This window comes from Telopea speciosissima, chromosome 2 (genome assembly GCF_018873765.1).
Source record: "Telopea speciosissima isolate NSW1024214 ecotype Mountain lineage chromosome 2, Tspe_v1, whole genome shotgun sequence".
Classification (NCBI taxonomy): Eukaryota; Viridiplantae; Streptophyta; class Magnoliopsida; order Proteales; family Proteaceae; genus Telopea; species Telopea speciosissima.
The window spans coordinates 13,132,292-13,150,802 of record NC_057917.1 but is presented as its reverse complement, the minus strand read 5'-3'; the positions used below and the strand labels follow the sequence as shown (position 1 = coordinate 13,150,802).

The 18,511-nt window shown below is 39.4% G+C and overlaps 1 protein-coding gene across 2 annotated transcripts; it reads left to right on the top strand.

Annotated features, from left to right (window-relative positions):
- The first annotated feature begins 631 nt into the window (after positions 1-631).
- Positions 632-18,167, top strand: LOC122651831 (glycine-rich RNA-binding protein RZ1C). 2 transcript variants are annotated; one of them, XM_043845380.1, is made up of 2 exons: positions 632-787; positions 17,402-18,167. In XM_043845380.1, the coding sequence occupies exons 1-2, from the start codon at positions 677-679 to the stop codon at positions 18,095-18,097; spliced, it is 807 nt and encodes a 268-aa protein (XP_043701315.1). In that variant the 5' UTR covers positions 632-676; the 3' UTR covers positions 18,098-18,167. The 2 variants fall into 2 exon arrangements, with proteins under 2 accessions (XP_043701315.1, XP_043701316.1); XM_043845381.1 differs by lacking the exon at positions 632-787 and adding an exon at positions 13,516-13,849.
- Positions 18,168-18,511: the final 344 nt, after the last annotated feature.

The following is an 18,511-nucleotide window of genomic DNA, read 5'->3' as shown; positions in this document are numbered from 1 at the left end:
TCATTGTGGGTGTGAGAGACGAGTTCGGATCTGCGTCCCACTTGGGCACGGTAGGGATAGATCTGAATCCTCCATGGGGTGTGGGTCCCACAACCCATGGAGGGTTGGGATCTGCTCCCCACTGCTCCCCATGTGGGTAGCTGATCCCAACTCGTGAGAGTCTCTACCTCCTTTGTTAGATGCCTAAGGAAAAAAGAATTCTGTCCATGAGTGGCCTACAATAGCACTCCTATGAGTCTCTCTCTCTCTCCTCCCATATGAAAAGACACATATGCCTCATTGTTTTGAGGAGGAGAAACATAAAGACATGGGAGTACTAGCGTAGACCACCCTTCCAGTTCCAACCAGAAAACTACTTCCCTATACCTAATTGTTGATCCAAGAAAGAATAGAGGAAAAGATATTCAAAGTTGTTGGAGGGCGAGTGAAATTGGCAGATTAGGTCACCCACAGGGACCCAGTTTGGACACTTGATTGATTGTATCACATGAGAGAAAGAAGCATCTAAGGATATTTACGACAATACATTACTTGGATACGCATTATTACAGGAGATGCCCTTAGATATTTTTACCCCTTCCCCCTAGCCCTTAGGGTTACCGCTATAGAATCTTCGTTTCTATCGTTTGGCGGATTAAGCAGAACCTTACGTGCTCGGCTCTTAGGGTTTGCGAAGATGGTTGGGAAGGAAGATATGCGTATTTTTGTCGGCGGTTTGTCGTGGGACACGACGGAACGGCAGCTCGAAAATGCATTCAGTCGCTGTGGGAAAGTTATTGAAACTCAGGTACGGATTTCATCTTTTTGTCTTTGATCCACTCTGTAACTGCGATTTAATGGTCTGCAAATCGTTATGACATTATGGTATCACATTGTTCGGAGCTGCTCCTATTTGTATCTTGTCTTTTTTTCTCTTTGAATGATTGAAGAACTATTCGTAATTTATATATGCGAATACGGGGTAAAGAGGTTTAAATGTTGAGCTAATGTCCCCAATTTAATGATATTGGGTATTTTAGGTCAATGTGCAGAGATTTACTAAACATCCACATCCATCGGCCTCAGATCATTTTTTCTCGTGCTTCTGAGTTCTTACCGCAAGATACCTTAATTTCTGTTAGTTAGTTTTTTTTTTTTTTGGGGGTCTAGCTCTCCTTCCCCTTCCCTGCAACATTACCGTAGCCTGTTTTTGGATTCAAGCATATTTTTCTATTATATCATTCACCTGCAATCCTATCATCTGGAAAGAATCTGAGTTTAAAATGTTTGATGATGTTGATTAGGGCTTCATGTCAATTTCCTCTTGGCTAACTTATATTAGTAGGAACTTCCCGTTTCACTCTTGGTTTTGTGTGAGCCTTCTAGTTTCATTATTTAAGAGTTCACCTCCATTAGGATCCATTCAAGGTCTTTTCATTTTTCCTCAGTTTCCTTTTAGTTTGAAGATGTTGGTTACTCCTTTGGGCATCTTTGATTTCATTTTGCAAAGGAATCAATATTTTTGGAAAATGAGGGAAACTCTGCAACTTGTCTTCAAGATCGCCTTACTGGCGCCTTTCCTTTCCTCTTTCTCCTGTTTTTTATTCCACGGGGGATAATAGATCTGATAGGTGTCATTCAAGGGGATTCGATTGAACTGATTCCGATCCGAGCACCGATTAGAAGGCCTTCATAGCTCCTGTCACTGGTAACTGATACCTCTGGAAGGGGAATCTGATCTCTTGTCCGCGGGAGAGTTAGAGCAGCAGAGAATTCCTCCTATCTTTAGTAGTGCCCTCTAGCTGGATCAGGAGTGGAATGTGAGCGGACTTTCAAGGTGGTGCATGAATCAGTGATTTGCTCCCTCCTCCTATCCCGGGTCTTGATTTTGTATCGAACTTAAGATCCTTCGGGTGGGTGCACCAGACATAATGGAAGTCGGATTCCCCAGCAGATACCGGTGAAGAAGATCCCCATGAATCAGTCTGAGACCCTTCAATTTCACAATTGCTAATTGATCATGACTCCTTAATAATTGAAGGGTTTGTCTTAATTGTTTAGGCTGATATCAAAATGCCAAGTTTTAAACATTGGTGGGTCCTTCTGATAGGCAACACTCTACTTGTCTCATTCATCAAATTCAAGCCCCATAAAAATGCAGTGGAAGAGCCTAAAAAATGAGTCTGAAGTGACAATACTATGAATATGCCATCATATGAAACACCATTTTTGTAATTTATGAAACTTTACATTCACCTTGTAGCTACTTCCTTTTATTGCTTGAAGCTGTAATTCGATGGGGGCGTGATGTCCTCTGTCACAAGGACTGACCCATGTCTACTTGGCAAGACATTGTAGTATACTGCCCTAAATTACATCATTGGTGTAAGTTAGATTTTCTCGTAATGGAAAGGATTCAATCAGCATGACATTTTAAGAGATGTATTTAACGGTCAATTGGATGGACGTATTTAGATAATCCCTTATTGTCTAAAAGGCCATTTAATGCAATCCTGGGTTTGGAAACCCTTAAATTTGGATCATAGTTATCATGCCATATAGGTGATCCAAGGTGTTGGAGGGGGCTTGGACGCAAGGTGACACCAACAAGGTGATCAAGGTGCCGGACGCTGATGCCTAGGTGACGCCTTGCCAATTATGATTTGGATTGCATGGGCCCACAAGTGACAAATAACTTAAATTGAATGAATAGTTGCTGTTTTGTAATTATTCAGGACTTTTTGAGACCACTTCTGGTAAGAGGCAAACAGAGCTTGGAACTGAATTTTAAATAAATTTAAGAAGAAGAGATCTTCCTCACGGTACGCAAATAACCAGCAGTAATGAGTTCCCACTTTCGGCGAGGGAACTCACCTTTTGGATTACGATCAAGCGAAAACTTTAGGGGAAGGTCGGAATCTTGAAGACCTATTGTTTATACATGATAAGCACTCAAAATAGAGGCCAGGAAATTAAATAAAAGTGCTGCAAGTGCTACCAGCCGGTAGTTATAGACAATGTTGGTTGCAGGTAAATAACATCTAATAGAAGGGTATTTCAGGAATGAAATTCAAGGGCTTGAATTGCCTAAGGAAAGGCAAGCTTTGCCTAAAATTTCAGGCCAACCAGGTTTGATTTGGTCAGTCTGCAAGCTTTCTTATCGGAACCATGAATATCGCCTAACAATGAGAGGGGAACAGTAACAGAAATAGAGGGCAGAAATAAAGAGGTAAAGCAAGGCATAAATAGGAAGAATAAAGGGAGAGAGTATAGAAGATATTGGACCTGGGAATCTAGGTTGAACAGAGAAGAGAAGAAGAATACATCCACGTAAACTGAGCAACACCAGTGTAAGAACCCAAAGGCGAACTGTTTTCAATATACTCAAATCTATTGTTGTTTGCATCCATCATAATCTAATGATTCAAACAATTCTAATCGTATCCTCAAAATAAAACCGACTCCTATCTTTGGGTAAACAGAAATAAAATATAAATGACAAAAGTAACCCCAAATGTGAAGTAGCTCCAACCAAGCCATTGACCACGGAACTGGAGAATTCCCACTACCTTTGGCAGGCCAGCTGAGCCGTGAGCACGGTAGGAATGTGCTTCCCAAAAAGCCAGCCCAGGCCGCGGTTAGCATAGAATGAGGGGATGACCCTAATGTTGTGAAAAAAAAATATCCTACATATCCCTATTGAGGATGGTCCAGCCTTGCAACTGCGTCAACTCTTCTGCTTTTAAAATAACGCAACTTTGTTGAGTTAGCCGGCTAGGCCAAGATGCCCTTATAGTGAACTTGATGTTAAGGTGGCACATATCTCGAGGAAGACAGTCATGTTACAGAATTTCATCATGCAGTCAGTACCCTTGATACAGATTCATCATCAAAATGGGCTAATTTCTTTAGAAATAAGTCTAGGGTTGGGATATATATATATGTTGGGCCTTTGATCCCAATGGTTTTTTTATGTAATAGGCCACTTTTATGGGCCTAAAGTTGGGGTACATGAGTTGCATACGGGATCAACCCTATACTTAGTTTATTTTCATGTTTGTAATGTTTTAAATTGAACCGGTCCAAAGTTGGTTTGAACCAGTGGTTCAATTTAATGTAAGTGATTTTGTTAGTTTTTCTTTTAGTTGTTTAGTTGGGCTGGATTAGGACTCTATTTTGAGTCTAATTCAGTTTCCTAGTCAGTTTAAGTTAGTTAATAGGTTAAGGATTGGGTTAGGCCTTTCTTTTTAGTGTATGAGTCTAATTTTGAGTCTTTTATATAAGGTTGTAAGGGGGCAAACATTGAACACGAATTTGATTAATGAAAAAGCTTTTACTTGATGTCATAGCTGCTGCTCTGCTCTAATGAGTGTTGCCTTGTGAGTCATATCAAGGTGAAGGGACTGGTGGATCTCCAGTTGACTCCTTGCGTTTGGTAGTACCGAGAGGATCTGTTATAAGGGATTGGAGGATCTCCAATCGACTCCTTGCATCTGTTAAGATCGGGACCTCTCGTATCCATCTTCAAAGCTGTTGCTGCCATTGAAGATCAGTTTTCAAGTAAGTAGGTTACTATTATAGCATTCAACCTTCTTCTTCTCATCCTCCAACATAAGCCCTATCTATCCCCATTAATTCCCCTTGTTATCCACCATTAAAACCTAAAACCTGCAATTATTTTCCTCCCCTTCTGGAAGGTCACATGCAAGGTGATTTTCGTGAGAATTCTGCCTAGCCAAATCTAACCGTAGAACTTGCTAAAAAATTTGATCGAATCTTACTCAAACCCTAAGAGAGACTCGATTCAGATTTCAGCAACATCCACCTAGCAGATTGTGTGAAAGTATAGTTTTACCCCTCTCCTACTTCTACTAGGAGACCTCCATAACTCCAGATTTAACCATCTGATTTAGCTGTAACTTTCAGCATAAATTCCCCTCCACCCTATCCACACTCAACGTAAAGCCCTTGCCCTAACTCCACCTCTAAACCCTAGATTACATAACTTCCCTATTTGCTAAAACCCTAACTTTAGTTGCTGCCCAATTACATCTAAACTACTTCTACTCCTCCAAAACCAATAAAACCTAGTTCATTAGACTCCCCTAAACCTGCCTAGCTTTATCATATAAGACTCATCCCCCTTACCCTCATACTAACCCTAAATTTGACTTAAAACCTCAATTCTGCCCCCATTGAACCAGCAGTTCTACAGGTCCTGGTTGTCTGGCCCCTAGTAGGTCTCCTACCTATCTAGGACTACATTAAGTGGTATCAAAGCCCATCAAGTAGTTATTGCACGATTTTTCTGATGTAGTGCCAGAGGAGCTACCAAACGAGTCACTCCCACTGAGGGATATTCAACATGTAATTGATTTGGTGCCTGGTTCTATTTTACTAAATCTGCTAGCCTACAGAATGAGTCCTATAGAGCATGATGAGCTCAAGAAGCAAGTTGGAGAGTTGCTCTAAAAAGGTTTCATTCAAGAGAGCTCAAGTCCTTGTGCTGATACAACATGAAATGAAGAGGTGATTTCGCAGGAGAACAATGACCTTCAAGATGCTGTCCTTGAAGAGGTGGAACTTGTGTCTAAGAAGGTTACTAACACTGAAGACTCTATGGATAGAGCATTCATGGTTGATTTAGAGGTCGAACACATAGAATTGTTATGCTACCATGGTTCTTTGAAGAGAAAGCTCCGCGCCTTAAAGACTGTATCCCTAATGTTCCTGCATCATCAGAATTTTGTTTGGGAATGGTTAAAGCTGCTACTTATATGTTGTTTCTCCCTCGTCACTGCAAAATTCGAGGACGAATTTTTTCAAGCTGGGGAGAGTTGATGTAGATTCATCATCGAAATGGGCTTCTTTCTTTAGAAATAAGTCTAGGGTTGGTATATATGTATGTTGGGCCTTGGATCCCAAGGGTTTTTTTTATGTAATAGGCCACTTTTATGGGCCTAAAGTTGGGGTACATGAGTTGCATATGGGATTAGTCCTATACTTAGTTTATTTTCATGTTTTTAATGTTTTAAATTGAACCGGTCCAAAGTTGGTTTGAACTAGTGGTTCAATTTAATGTAAGTGATTTTATTAGTGTTTTTTTTAGTTGTTTAGTTGGGTTGGATTAGGACTCTATTTTGAGTCTAATTCAGTTTCCTAGTCAGTTTAAATTAGGTAATAGGTTAAGGACTGGGTTAGGCCTTTTGTTTTAGTGTATGAGTCTAATTTTGAGTCTTTTATATAAGGTTGTAAGGAGGGCAAACATTGAACACGAATTTGATTAATGAAAAAGCTTTTGCTTGTTGCCATAGCTTTTGCTCTGCTCTATTGAGAGTTGCCTTGTGACTCATATCAAGGTGAAGGGACTGGTGGATCTCCTGTTGACTCCTTGCGTTTGGTAGTACCGGGAGGATCTGTTATAAGGGATTGATGGATCTCCAATCGACCCCTCGCATCTGTTATGATCGGGAGGCTCTCTTATCGATCTTCAAAGCTGCTGCTGCCATTGAAAATCAGTTTTCAAGTAAGTAGGTTTACTGTTACAACATTCAACCTTCTTCTTCTCATCTTCCAACCTAAGCCCTATCTATCCCCATTGATTCCCCTTGCTATACACCATTAAAACCCAAACCTGCTATAATTCTTCTCCCCTTCTAGGAGGTCACATGCAAGGTGATTTTTGCGAGAATTCTGCCCAGCCAAATTTAATCGTTAGAACATGCTAAAAATTTGATCGAATCTTCCTCAAACCCTAAGAGAGACTCGATTCAAATTTCGGCACCATAAACCCAACCCATTGTTTGAAATTGCAGTTTTACCCCTCTCCTACTTCTATTAGGAAACCTCCATACCTCCAGATTTAACCATCTGATGTAGCTGTAACTTTCAGCGTATATTGCCCTCCACCCTACCCACACTCGGCCTAAAGCCCTTGCCCTAACTCCACCTCTAAACCCTAGATTCCATCACTTTCCTATTTCCCAAAACCCTAACCCTAGTTGCTGCCCAATTACATCTAAACTACTTCTACTACTCCAAAACCAATAAAACCTAGTTCATTAGACTCCCCTAAACCTGCCTAGCTTTATCATATAAGACTCATCCCCATTACCCTCACCCTAAACCTAAATTTGACCTAAAACCTCAATTCTGCCCCCATCAAACCAACAGTTCTACAGGTCATGGTTGTCTGGCTCCTAGTAGGTCTCCTACCTATCTAGGACTACATTATGTCCCTCCCCAAACCTCGTAGTGACAGGAGCCTTGTGCACTACTCCCTTTCTTTTTTTTTTTCTATCGGAAGAGAAGTCTTCTTTACGAGTCCGTTGGAGAATGGAATAAAACTAAGTTAGTGTTGACCTCATCATCAAGATCATAATCGATATCAACTGGATTAGGGGAATAAGGCTCGTAATGTGCCACATCATCCTTACTGTCCACATTTGCCAACAACTTCTCAACCATAGTCAGAGAATGGGTCTTGTTGGGACACTTGATGTCAAAGTGATCTTTCTCACCATAATTATGACACAATGTTTTTCAGCTACTCGTTACTCTTGGGGACCTTTGGCTTCGTTTCTTCAACCTTGCAAGCCTCAATCTTCTTTTCTTTGGTCTTGGGTGTAGCTGTAGGTTGAAGAAGTCTTGACTATTCTTTCAATTTGATTATACTTTTCTTTGGGTGTTTTGGCATATTTTGCTGCCACATCGATTGATCTAAAATCCCTGTTAGCAAGCTCTTGCCGTATCTCTATATTCAGCCCATTGATGTACTTCAATACCCTTGCTGATCTGTCTCATGGATTTGCACCTGGAGGATAATTTGTGGAATTCCGTGGTGTGGGTATCCACATCTTATTGCCTTGATGGAAGTTGACGATCTTGTAGAAGAGGACCTTTTGAAAATTAGGAGGAACAATTTTATCCTAAACTCCCAATTACTAGCAAGTCATCATCTTAACATAATCATGCATACCCAGTGAATTTGATGAGGATAAACTTGCACTTCTTGTCATTTGAAAAAGACTTGGAGGCGAAAATCCTATTGGCTTTAGTCAACCAATCAAGAAAAATTTTGGATCTCTTCTTGCCGTCGAACTTTGTAACCTAGACCTTGATGCTGTAATTCCTGTTTGAGAACTATCATGTGACATCCTAGGGAAGAACTGGCTGGGGTTGTTATCTCTTCCTGTTTGAGAACTATCATGTGACATCCTGGGGAGGAACTGGCTTGGTTTATTGTCTCGAGGATGTATCCATAATCTGTAAGGTACAAAACTGGGAATTGGTGTAGATAGCCCTGCATCATCTTGCCTATCAAATCTCCTCACAGAGGCAAGAATCTCGGTGAAAGTCTTGTGAGTTTGTTCCCGCTCAGCCAATGTCTTTGCCATGAACTTGTGTCTTCTATGAATTTATCAAGTTTAGCTGCATTCCTCTGTTGGTTTTCTTTGAATTCCTTGTACATCTTGTGAAGCTCATGATTAGTAATGTGAGAGGATCCTGTCATGATTACATTCGGCTTTGATACCAAGTAATGCGATCCCGGGTTTTGAAGTCCTTAAATTGGGATCGCTATGAGCCTACAAGTGACAATTAACTCAAATTGAATGAGTTGCGGCGGTTCTGTTAGTATTCAGGACTTTTTGGGACTTCTTGGGTAAGGCAAACAGAACTTAGGACCAAATCATAAATAAATTTAAGAAACAAGACCAATATGGACTTTGTCTTAGAAGTGGGGATGGTGGAGGGCTGGTTAGGGCAGAAGAGGAGGAACTCGGAAGAATCGGAGTAGCAGGGGGAGAGAAGAGATCACCTAAGAAAGAGGGGAGGAAAGAATCGCACGCGCACAGCCACACAGGCTTCTCAAACCAAAATACTCAATTCATTCTTTCTAATCTTCAAATCTGAGTTCACACTACGTATTACATGAATATAAAGAACTCCATTACACCAAAATAGAAACCTAGCAAAAATGGAAACCAACTAAAAGAGGAAACTAACCAAAGTAAGCAATGACTCAAAACAAAGAAACTACCGAACCTTCTAAAACAAAGAGAATTTATTAAATGGAAATAAATTTCCTATGTAATCTGCCAACCCTTGCCGGACCAGAAAACTGGTTTAAGACCGGTTCTTGGTTGAGGCCTCCAAAGTGGTGAAGTTTGTCTAGCCAGGCTAGAGCAACTGCATCTGGGGATGAATTGTAAAGGGGGTAAAAACTGGAGGGGCTTTGGGTAATTACTATAAAATCTATTTTTAGTAGCAAATAAGAAGAGATCTTCCTCACGTTACGCATGCAACTAGCAGTAACCAGTTCCCACTTCTGACGAGAGAACTCACCTGTTTGGATTCTGATTAAGCTTAAACTTTAGGGGAAGGTTGGAATCTTGAAGACCTATTGTTTACACACAGTTAGCACTCAAAATAGAGGCCAGGAAATCAAATAGAACTGCTGCAAGTGCTACCAGGCGGTAGTTTCAGACACAGTTGTTGGTTGCAGGTAAATGAACCCCAATAGAAGGGGATTTTTGGGAATGAAGTTCAAGGGCTTGAATCGGACAAGGAATGACAAACTTTGCCTAAATATCAGGGCAAACAGGTTTTATTTGGTGGGTCTGCAAGCTTTTGTCTCAGTCCCAATAATAACCCCTAACGGACATAGGGGAACAGTAACAGAAATTGAGGGCAGAAATAAAAGAGGAAATGCAAGGAGTAATTCGGAAAAATAAAGATATCAGACCTGAGAATCTGTGTCTAACAGAGAATAGGAGAAGAAAACAGCCATGCACGTAACCTCAGAGCACAACAGCGCAAGAACTTGAACAGAGAATAGGAGAAGAATACAGCCACATTTGAGTATAACTTTTTTACTATTCAAATCTAAAGACTGAAACAATCCTAATTGTATCCTGAAACTGAAACTGAATTAAACGCAAACTCTATCTCCTACAACTCCTATCGTTGGGTAAACAAGTGGCAAAAAATACCCCGAATAAAAAAAGAAAATTTCTCTAAATATCGATATTGAGGTCTAATGCAGGCCCTGTTTAAATTTGGACCAGGTTTTGGTATTAGTTTGTGTTGGGTCCCAGTATTTGGGTTTTATTATAGTAATGGGCTGAAATATAAAGCCCAAGAGTGGGGACTTTAAAGGGGTGCATGGAAGTTATTATTTTATAGTGGGGCCCATGTTGGTGGTAGTTGGATAGGGGTTTATCTTATCTTAAGTTAGTCTTTTGAGTTAGTTTGGGAAATTTAGAGTCCTTAGTTGCATAGTTAGGAAAGTCTTAGTAGTTGAGGCAATCTAGGGGATTTTATTTCTATTCTATAAATAAGTAATGTAATCAATCCCCTCTATGATTATGGAATTAATGGAATGAATTGAGTTGGTTGCTGCCATTGATGGCTGAAGCTTTCTCTCCTCCCCATGCTAGTTAATTATCTCCCTCCTTTTTTCTTTCGCCCCTTGGCTTGTTAAGAGATTTTCTCTCTCGCCTTTTTTCTTTTCTCCCCTCTTCTCCACCACGGTTATTCATCTCTCTTCGCTTTTCTTCTCCCTCCATCCCATCGACTTTCTCCCTTCTCTTCTTTCCTCTTGTCCATTGGTTTGGTTAATTCAAATCCTATTATTTTAGAAAGATTCTCTCTTCCCTCTCACAATTTGGTTATTTCCTTTCCACTTCTTATCAATGCTTCCTATTATTCCTCTCTCACGTAGTTACGTCTCTTCCTCCCATCAATTTCCTAAATCTTAGAATGCTTTCCTATTTTACCTCTTCCATAACACCCATTAACCCCCTCTTCTCTTTCCTCTCAACTGAACCACATCCATCTCCATTACTTGGGCTGCTTTAATTCTATTTTATTTTTGGAAATATTCCTTGATATCTGGTGGTAAATCTTTTGAAATATTACCGTTAGATTTGACATCAGATTAAATAAAAAATCTATCCTTCAGATAGCATCTCCTACCTCCAATCCATAAGTGAGCCCATCACCTGTACATCCATTGATCAATTTGCATCAGATCTGATCGATCTGCATCAATCCAGTCTTGCAACTGCATCACCATTTGGTAAAAATTGGGTGTACATGGTGCACGAGGCTCCCGCCACTGGGGGGGTCTGGGGAGGGTCATAATGTATGCAGCCTTACCCCCACTTCGCGGAGAGGCTGTTTCTCGACTCGAACTATTTGATGTTAGATGGAAAATTATTTGGTAAAGCTCCTTGTTCCTTGATATACTTTTTTCTTTTGGGGAGGGGATTTCTCTTACTAATGGTGAGAAGATCAAGGTTTAAAGACTAAAGTGAGGTCTTAGGATAACATAATAAGAGGTTTGAGGTTTACAATTCACAATCCCTCATTTTTTGTACTGTTAACATATAATTAAAAGTCAGATTTTTTTTTTTTAGAAAAATAAAAGTTTTTATTTGAAGTAAATTAAAAATAATGATATGGGAAAAAGAATTGTCATTCTTCTCAATACCATGCTACTTCATTTCACTATTTTAGAAGTCTGCAAAAGTCTCGTGTCTGGAAAGCTATCGGCCCCAAAAGCAATCCAACTGAAATATGGAAATGCACATGATCACAGAAATAATCTCACAAATATATTTTCAATTATCATATATATATATATATATGTGTGTGTGTGTGTGTGTGTGTATAAATTGGTTTACTTCATGTGACTTATAGTTTTAAATGTGTAATTTGTTATAGGTTTATCTTGATGTTTGTGATTGTTTACTTTTTCCCCTTTTTCAACATTCATTATATTAATTACCCTTCTTGTTTTTGTTTCTCTTTGTGGGATTCTGGTTATGATCTCTTGAGATGCCTTAGATGGGTTGTGTGAGAGATATTTGGTTAGTTGGATGGCATCGAGTTGAGAAGCTTGATCATTTGTGTGATGCAATTTATGTAGATGTTTCTTTTTTGAGATTCACAAAGGTTGGAAGTATCAGCGTCAACGGATGATATCTAGATATGTTTAGCATTGTGTTTTCTGGACGCAGCAATGGTTAGATGCTTGTTATCTGATAAGGTTGAAGTCTGTTGGAAGAATTATTCATGAAATGAGCTTTGAGCTTTGGTTGGTGCATAAGGGAACCCAATCATATGGCTTTGAATTCTGATTCAGTGCTTTCAGACAAGAGTTGGATCGGCTTGACATAATGATGTAGCAAACATTGAGAAGTTTTTTTTGTTGTTGTGAGTCACTTTCTTAACACACAGATAGGCCCTCTGGACCCAACAGTGAAAGAATTAAAGAGCATTGATTGCAGAAACTATTTGATAAATATTCATTGTGGTAATATCATCTAGTTTTTATTTTTTATTTATTTTTGTTTCAGTCCGTTAGAAAGTCCTTCATGTTTGAAGTTGAAGGCCAGTCATATGTTAGCTTATACATTCCACTGAAACACAGCGATGAGATGGTTGCATATGTTGAGATGAACAAGATCTGCAGCTAGATGTCATTCCTTAGACATTGTTTGTATGGTGATCCATTTCCAGAGTTCAAGGGCTCTTTTTAGTGCTTCAAAATTGCATGTGATGTCCCACCATTTATGGAGTCTCCTCGAAGAATTGTACTTTATATGACATTTTGATTTCATCCAGTAGCCATTTCCGTCAAACTGCAGAGCAATTCATATGCCCAATTCCTGATGCCTGAAAAACCTGTTACGTATGCTTACCTGAAAAGTGTCCTTTTGATTTTTTTTTCTGGTTTGTTTTGTGTAAGAAATGTCTTCTGTTGGCTGTCCACCCAAAGTTATTGGGAAGTTCAGATACTGGATATAAAAGGATACAAGTGTGTTCGAGGCAGTGACTGTTTTTTATGCTTGTTGATGGCAACCATATATTTTCTGCAATTTCTTTCTTCAATTGGCGGCTTCTTTGTGGCAAGAGCTACAGTTCCTGCTTTTCTGTCTCCATGCAAGCAATCTGGTTTGTTACATGCTTTGTTCTAGTTTGCACTTCTGTAGGTTGTTGCTGGAACTCTTGAGGCTAATAATGCTCAATGTTTCCTCTGAATGTGGTGGGGAACGATTGGTAATTGCTGCAAGAAATAGAATGGTTACAATTGTATCAGTTCGGCTTCTTCTAATAAGCAATAAACTGTACTATGGTGATTCCACATTACTTTTACAAGTATCCTTACAGATTGCTGATGGAGAATATCTCATTCAATGTCGTGCTATTTGGTGATATGCTGATAGAACAATTTCAGTTGTGAACCTGAGTTTTGTTCCTAGCATTTGTTGATTGTTGTCATCAGATGGGAGAGTTTGACTGATAGGCTTTATGAATCAATCTGAGAGAAGAGGAGGTTCGGCTGTTTAAGATGATACCATTAAGTAGGGCTGCCGTTTGAAAGGGATGAGAACAGGGATAGCAGTGTCCTGGCTCCACTAAGTTTGGAAGATGGTGCATATGTTTGAAAGATGTTCTGTTACTTCAATAGAGACATGCTATTTGAAAGGTGCTGAATATTTGGAGCATGGAAAAATTGTCGAATTCTTGAAAGTTGCATCATCTAGTCCATCTGATCATGGAGCATGGAAAAATTGGATTTTGTGGAAACAGCTTTCCATGTCTTGCTGCATTGCTGTAGTGCAAGATGAAAAGATTGCAACATAATCACATTGAGGAAGTAGTACAATTTTTTGTGTCTGTCAGATTAAGCTGCTATTTGAAATTATGTTAGAGAGATGCGATACATTAGTGTGTTGGTGCTGTCCAGACGTCTGTTTTATTATAGTTCATGGACATTAATTCACTGGAGAGTTGAGATCACAGTTTCATGTATAATGTCATATGACAGACATGTTCAGCTGTGCAGATCCTGCTATCTAGAGTAAGAACTTTTGCCAAATATCAAACAAGTTCCAATGCATTTTTGTTTTTTTTTCCAAGTTAACCTTAATAGGCATTCCTTCAATTATTTGTAGCAAATATGTTGCGCAATTTTTGGTTGGTTTTTAATTTTCTGTTCATTTGTAGAATGAGAATGGGCGGATTTTTATTTACCGTACCTTCCCTTTTTCAGCTGATGTTAATAATTATGAACTTATTGCGAACTTACTGTTCTTTCTACTTTTTTAGCTCTTTTGTTCTCCTAGCAAGTAGATATTCTTGTTTCTTGAAGATAAAAACAACTGATTCTATCTGAAACCTGTCCTTTTCTGTTTGCATTTTTGGTGTTCTCGAGTTTCCTTTCTGATGGCTGGTATTTCCAGATACACATTGATGCCCACCATTGGCATGGGTGTGGTAGTTTTGATTGATGATATGGTTCTCTTAGTGTGTGTATTGGCTTGGAGGAACTTGGCTGAGGATCCATTGTAAGTTTGTGTGTGTTGTAAGGTACTAAGGTTCTTGTTAGCTTTTTCTGACTTATATCTGGAAATATGACATTATTTTGTTGTTTCACTATGTGATGCAGATAACACCTAAAGGGCTTATTTTAGTGGATAGTAAGCCTTGGTTTGGGTTATGTATGCATTGGACCTTTGATTCCATGTGTTTTCTTTGTGTTGAGCCACTTTAATGGTCCTAAAATGTGGGTATAATGTAGGCATACGGGATTAGACTTAGTAGTAGCTTATTTTCATTCCTAGTCCAAGTAGGAATAGTTAGTTATCAGTGGCTTTTATTTCAGCAAAGTTGTAACAGCATTTTAGTACTCCTGTTCATAGTAGGGGTTTGCTTTCACTTTTCCTAGTAGCAAGGCTTGAAGCCATTTATGTTTTGATTAATGAAGAAGAATGTTTGCTCTGGCTACATAACTGAGAGAATCAGTGGTGAGGAACCAATTCAGACAGAGGGATTCTGTTCTGATCGAGGGTGGGAAACCTGACTTCTAAATACTTATCTTTATGCCCTGTTTTGCGATTTGCAGGTAGAGCTACTACCATCAATCAATTGCTATTTCTCAGATTTGATTTGAAGTCTGATTTTGGTTGGGTCTTAGTCTGTGATCTTTCTTCTAATAGTGGTTTTGACCCTTGCTATTAATTCCTTCTTTATTGACTGACTTAAACAACCAGCGGATACCCTGTTTTTTAGTTAGTTTTCAGCTTATATTGTTTGGTCCATAAAATCCAAACTCTAGATCTGTTTTTCCCTGAAACTTTGGGAATCAAAGTACTGCCCACGAACAGTACTCGACCATTGTTCATGGTCCTTCTGTATGCTGGTTTTTGAGTTACCAAAGTTTCTCTTTTTTCCCAGTTTTCTCTACTTCAGAATTGGGATTTTCAAAATTACTTTTAAAGCAGCCTTTGGATTGTTGTGAAACCTTATGGCTTTGATACAAACCACTGAGGTTAAGGTCTGATCCAAATTTCAGACTTATCCGTTGGTTGGATTCAATTTAAGTTCAGTTTTCCATCTCAGGGATCTCTGTCTGTGAGATCACTGTTCATAGTGTTTGCATACTTGCAATGTTAATTATGTTATACTGTACAATTGCTTTGATGCAGGGCTTGATAAGAGAGGCAAACTATGACAGCCTAAGCCCAAGCGTTTTGGTACAAAATACAGGTCTGGTGGGCCATGTCTTGGGCCTAAATGCCTAATAAAGAGCAACGGTTTAGTCTCGGTCAATTCTTGTCTAATTTATGTTTCGGTGGGGTATTATCATAATTTTAGGTATTAAAATAAGGGTTTGTTAATTGGAGTCATTAGCTGTTGCTTGGGGTATTTCCTTGTGTTGATACTGTCAGGAGTCGAGTCTTTTAGTCGGTGTTAGTTTAGTACTTGTTTCAAGAGTTATTAGATTTGGGTTTTACATTTTGAGTATTACAGTATTTATCCATCCAAATTAATTTCATGTTGTTGGAATTGTTGAAGTTTTGATTTATGATGGCTTTTAGCTACTGAACCGTTGTTGTTTGTGACAATTTCTTCTCTGATTTAATAGACTTTTTCTCCAGGTCAGTTGTTCTATGCTTTTTCTTTTTCTTTAGTCTTTCTTCTCTGCTGCTGGCTTTCTGAGGTTTATTTTGTCCTATCAATTTTTCTCATCTCTCTACCTTTTGTTCTGAAATTTCATTGCTAGTCCTTGTCAGCGTTGAACATTCCCTTTAAATTCTGTTATTAGTTTAGGATTATATTGCCTATAGTATCAGATCTGATAACCCTGCTCTTTTTTCTAATATTCTGCAATCAGTCTCAATTGCACCTTCAAATCCATTAATACTTCTCTCTTGTCCGACTTAATCAACACGCTAGGCCCAGGCAATCTGTTTAATTTTAGAAGGTTAGAGCTATTTTTTCCAGTCCTCGTTCACTGGCCAATTCTTCTATATTTCTGAAATTTGCAATCATTTACTCTTAACTACACTTGTTTTTCCCTGTTTGGTTAAAGTCCAGATTACCTAATTTTTTTTTTTGTGAAAAAAACATTATATTTCTTGGTTTTAACATAACTCCATCCATATCCCTTCTTTTATGGACGTATTATTATTGAGTAATATTCCCATACTGTTCTATTTGTGCCCATAATTATGGAACTGCCTCTAACCCCTAAGTAGAATTCAAATCTCCTAAATTCAATTTGAGACTGTGGTTTTAGGTGGATAGTGCTTTCTTGGTTTGGGAAAGTGATTCAATAAAGTTTCTTTGGGGTTCTGATATACCAAGTCTATTGAACTGTTCCATCATCCATGCATTGAATGACTAGGATACAAGGCTGTGTGCATTATGGCCCACCCCAGACCCTGCAGTGGCGGGAGCATCGTGCACTTGGTACACCCTTTTTAAAAAAAAAATTCTTGTGAGTTGTGATTGTGATTTCAAAACAGTTTTCTCCTCTATTAATGATTTGTGTTTTTTTCATCCCATAGCATTTTATAAAAAATGATCGAAGCCACCTTCCCTCTGGGCAAACCCTGAATATTTTTAGGTTGAATCGACTTTGATGAGGTTGTCAAAACTTGGGTTGATGGTAATGTAGAAATATTGTAGACATTAATTTTTTATGAGAGAGATAGGGGAAGGAAAAATATGGTCATTCTTCACTTTCAAAGGTATTCTTTATGGTATTGCTCTTGGTTCCGGGTGGAACATAATGTATACTTTATGGCTTTATGCATATGGATTTACGCATCAGCCTATATTTATGTGGTCTGTAAATTACCTGGACCAGACTCATCTGAGTTGACTTTGGCTATGATTTCCCTCACCCAGATGACTCCAGGTAAGCGTCATCCAGTATTGGCCAAGTCCATTTACGTACCAAATGCATTAGCACAACCATAAAATCTTACATAAATTTTATCCTGGAAATATGGGAAAAGAACAAGCAACTCTTGGACTGTTATTGTAATTTCTGCTTTGGTTAAATGCTTTCACTGTTGCCTTAGTACTGTTGCTTTCTTTTTGTCTCTTGCATTGTATTTTGTAGATCATGTTGGATAGAGATACAGGGCGTCCTCGTGGGTTTGGATTTGTAACCTTTGCAGATCACCGGGCAATGGAAGATGCTATCAGAGATATGCATGGAAGGGAGCTTGGTGGTCGGGTCATTTCGGTGAACAAGGCTGAGCCCAAGATGGGAAGTGATGATACTGGGCATGGCTATGGTGGAGGCTACTCATCTGGTGGCAGAGACAGCTATGGTGGTGGAGATAGGGCTGGAGGACGATCTGACTGCTTCAAGTGTGGACGCCCAGGGCATTGGGCACGAGAGTGTACAGCTGGAGGTGGTGGCCGATTCTCTTCCCGTTCTAGGTTTGGTGGTGGTGGTCGTGGGGATCGCTTTGGGGACCGTTATGATCGCAACATTGATGATCGTTATGATGGTGGACGCTCTGGAGATAGAGACCGCTTTGACAGCAGAGACAGAAATGGGGGCCGTGACCGCTATGCTAGTGACGGGTATCCTTCTGGTGGGGATCGCTTTGCTGGTGATCGGTATGGGGGTTCTGACCGAATCCCACAGAATACGTATGGAAAAGACAGAACTGGTGGCCCAAGAGGCAGTGACAGGTATGGGAGCGGTGGCCCAACTAGGTATGGGGGAGGAGGGTACCGGGAAAGGTCAGGTCCATATGACCGCCCAGGCAGGGGAGGGCGGCCATCTTCCTATGAGCGCTACTAAGGTGGTTTTGCAGTTGTTTCTTTAAGCTGTTTTAGATGCTTGTATCTATGTAGGGTACTTGTTTGCACTTGAGAATTCTTGTTTCTGGGAATTGTTATTTTCGTTTCTCTTCCTTCTTTTAGACTACCATAGTTTTAAAATTTTAATATAGAAAGTAAGCTGGTTACTTGAACTGATTCATGGAATTATACGTATTTGTTTTGTGTTCTCTTTTCTTGATTGCAGTGAAGTAAGGATATGTACTCCTTTATCTGATGAGTAGCGTAGAAAAAAATCTACACCATTAAAACCATGGATGACATTTTGGTGGAACAAAAATGATGTGCAGGGCTGTACAGACAATTACTCCATCATGATACAACACAGACGCTTCTGATTTGATATCATTTTCTATTACCATTGCAAACTGGTGGG

Bases quoted from the DNA above. Each gene is read 5' to 3' on its own strand.
- LOC122651831 (XM_043845380.1), top strand. From the start codon at position 677: ATGGTTGGGAAGGAAGATATGCGTATTTTTGTCGGCGGTTTGTCGTGG. The intron at 788-17,401 runs GTACGGATTTCA...TGTATTTTGTAG, and splicing joins GGAAAGTTATTGAAACTCAG to ATCATGTTGGATAGAGATAC.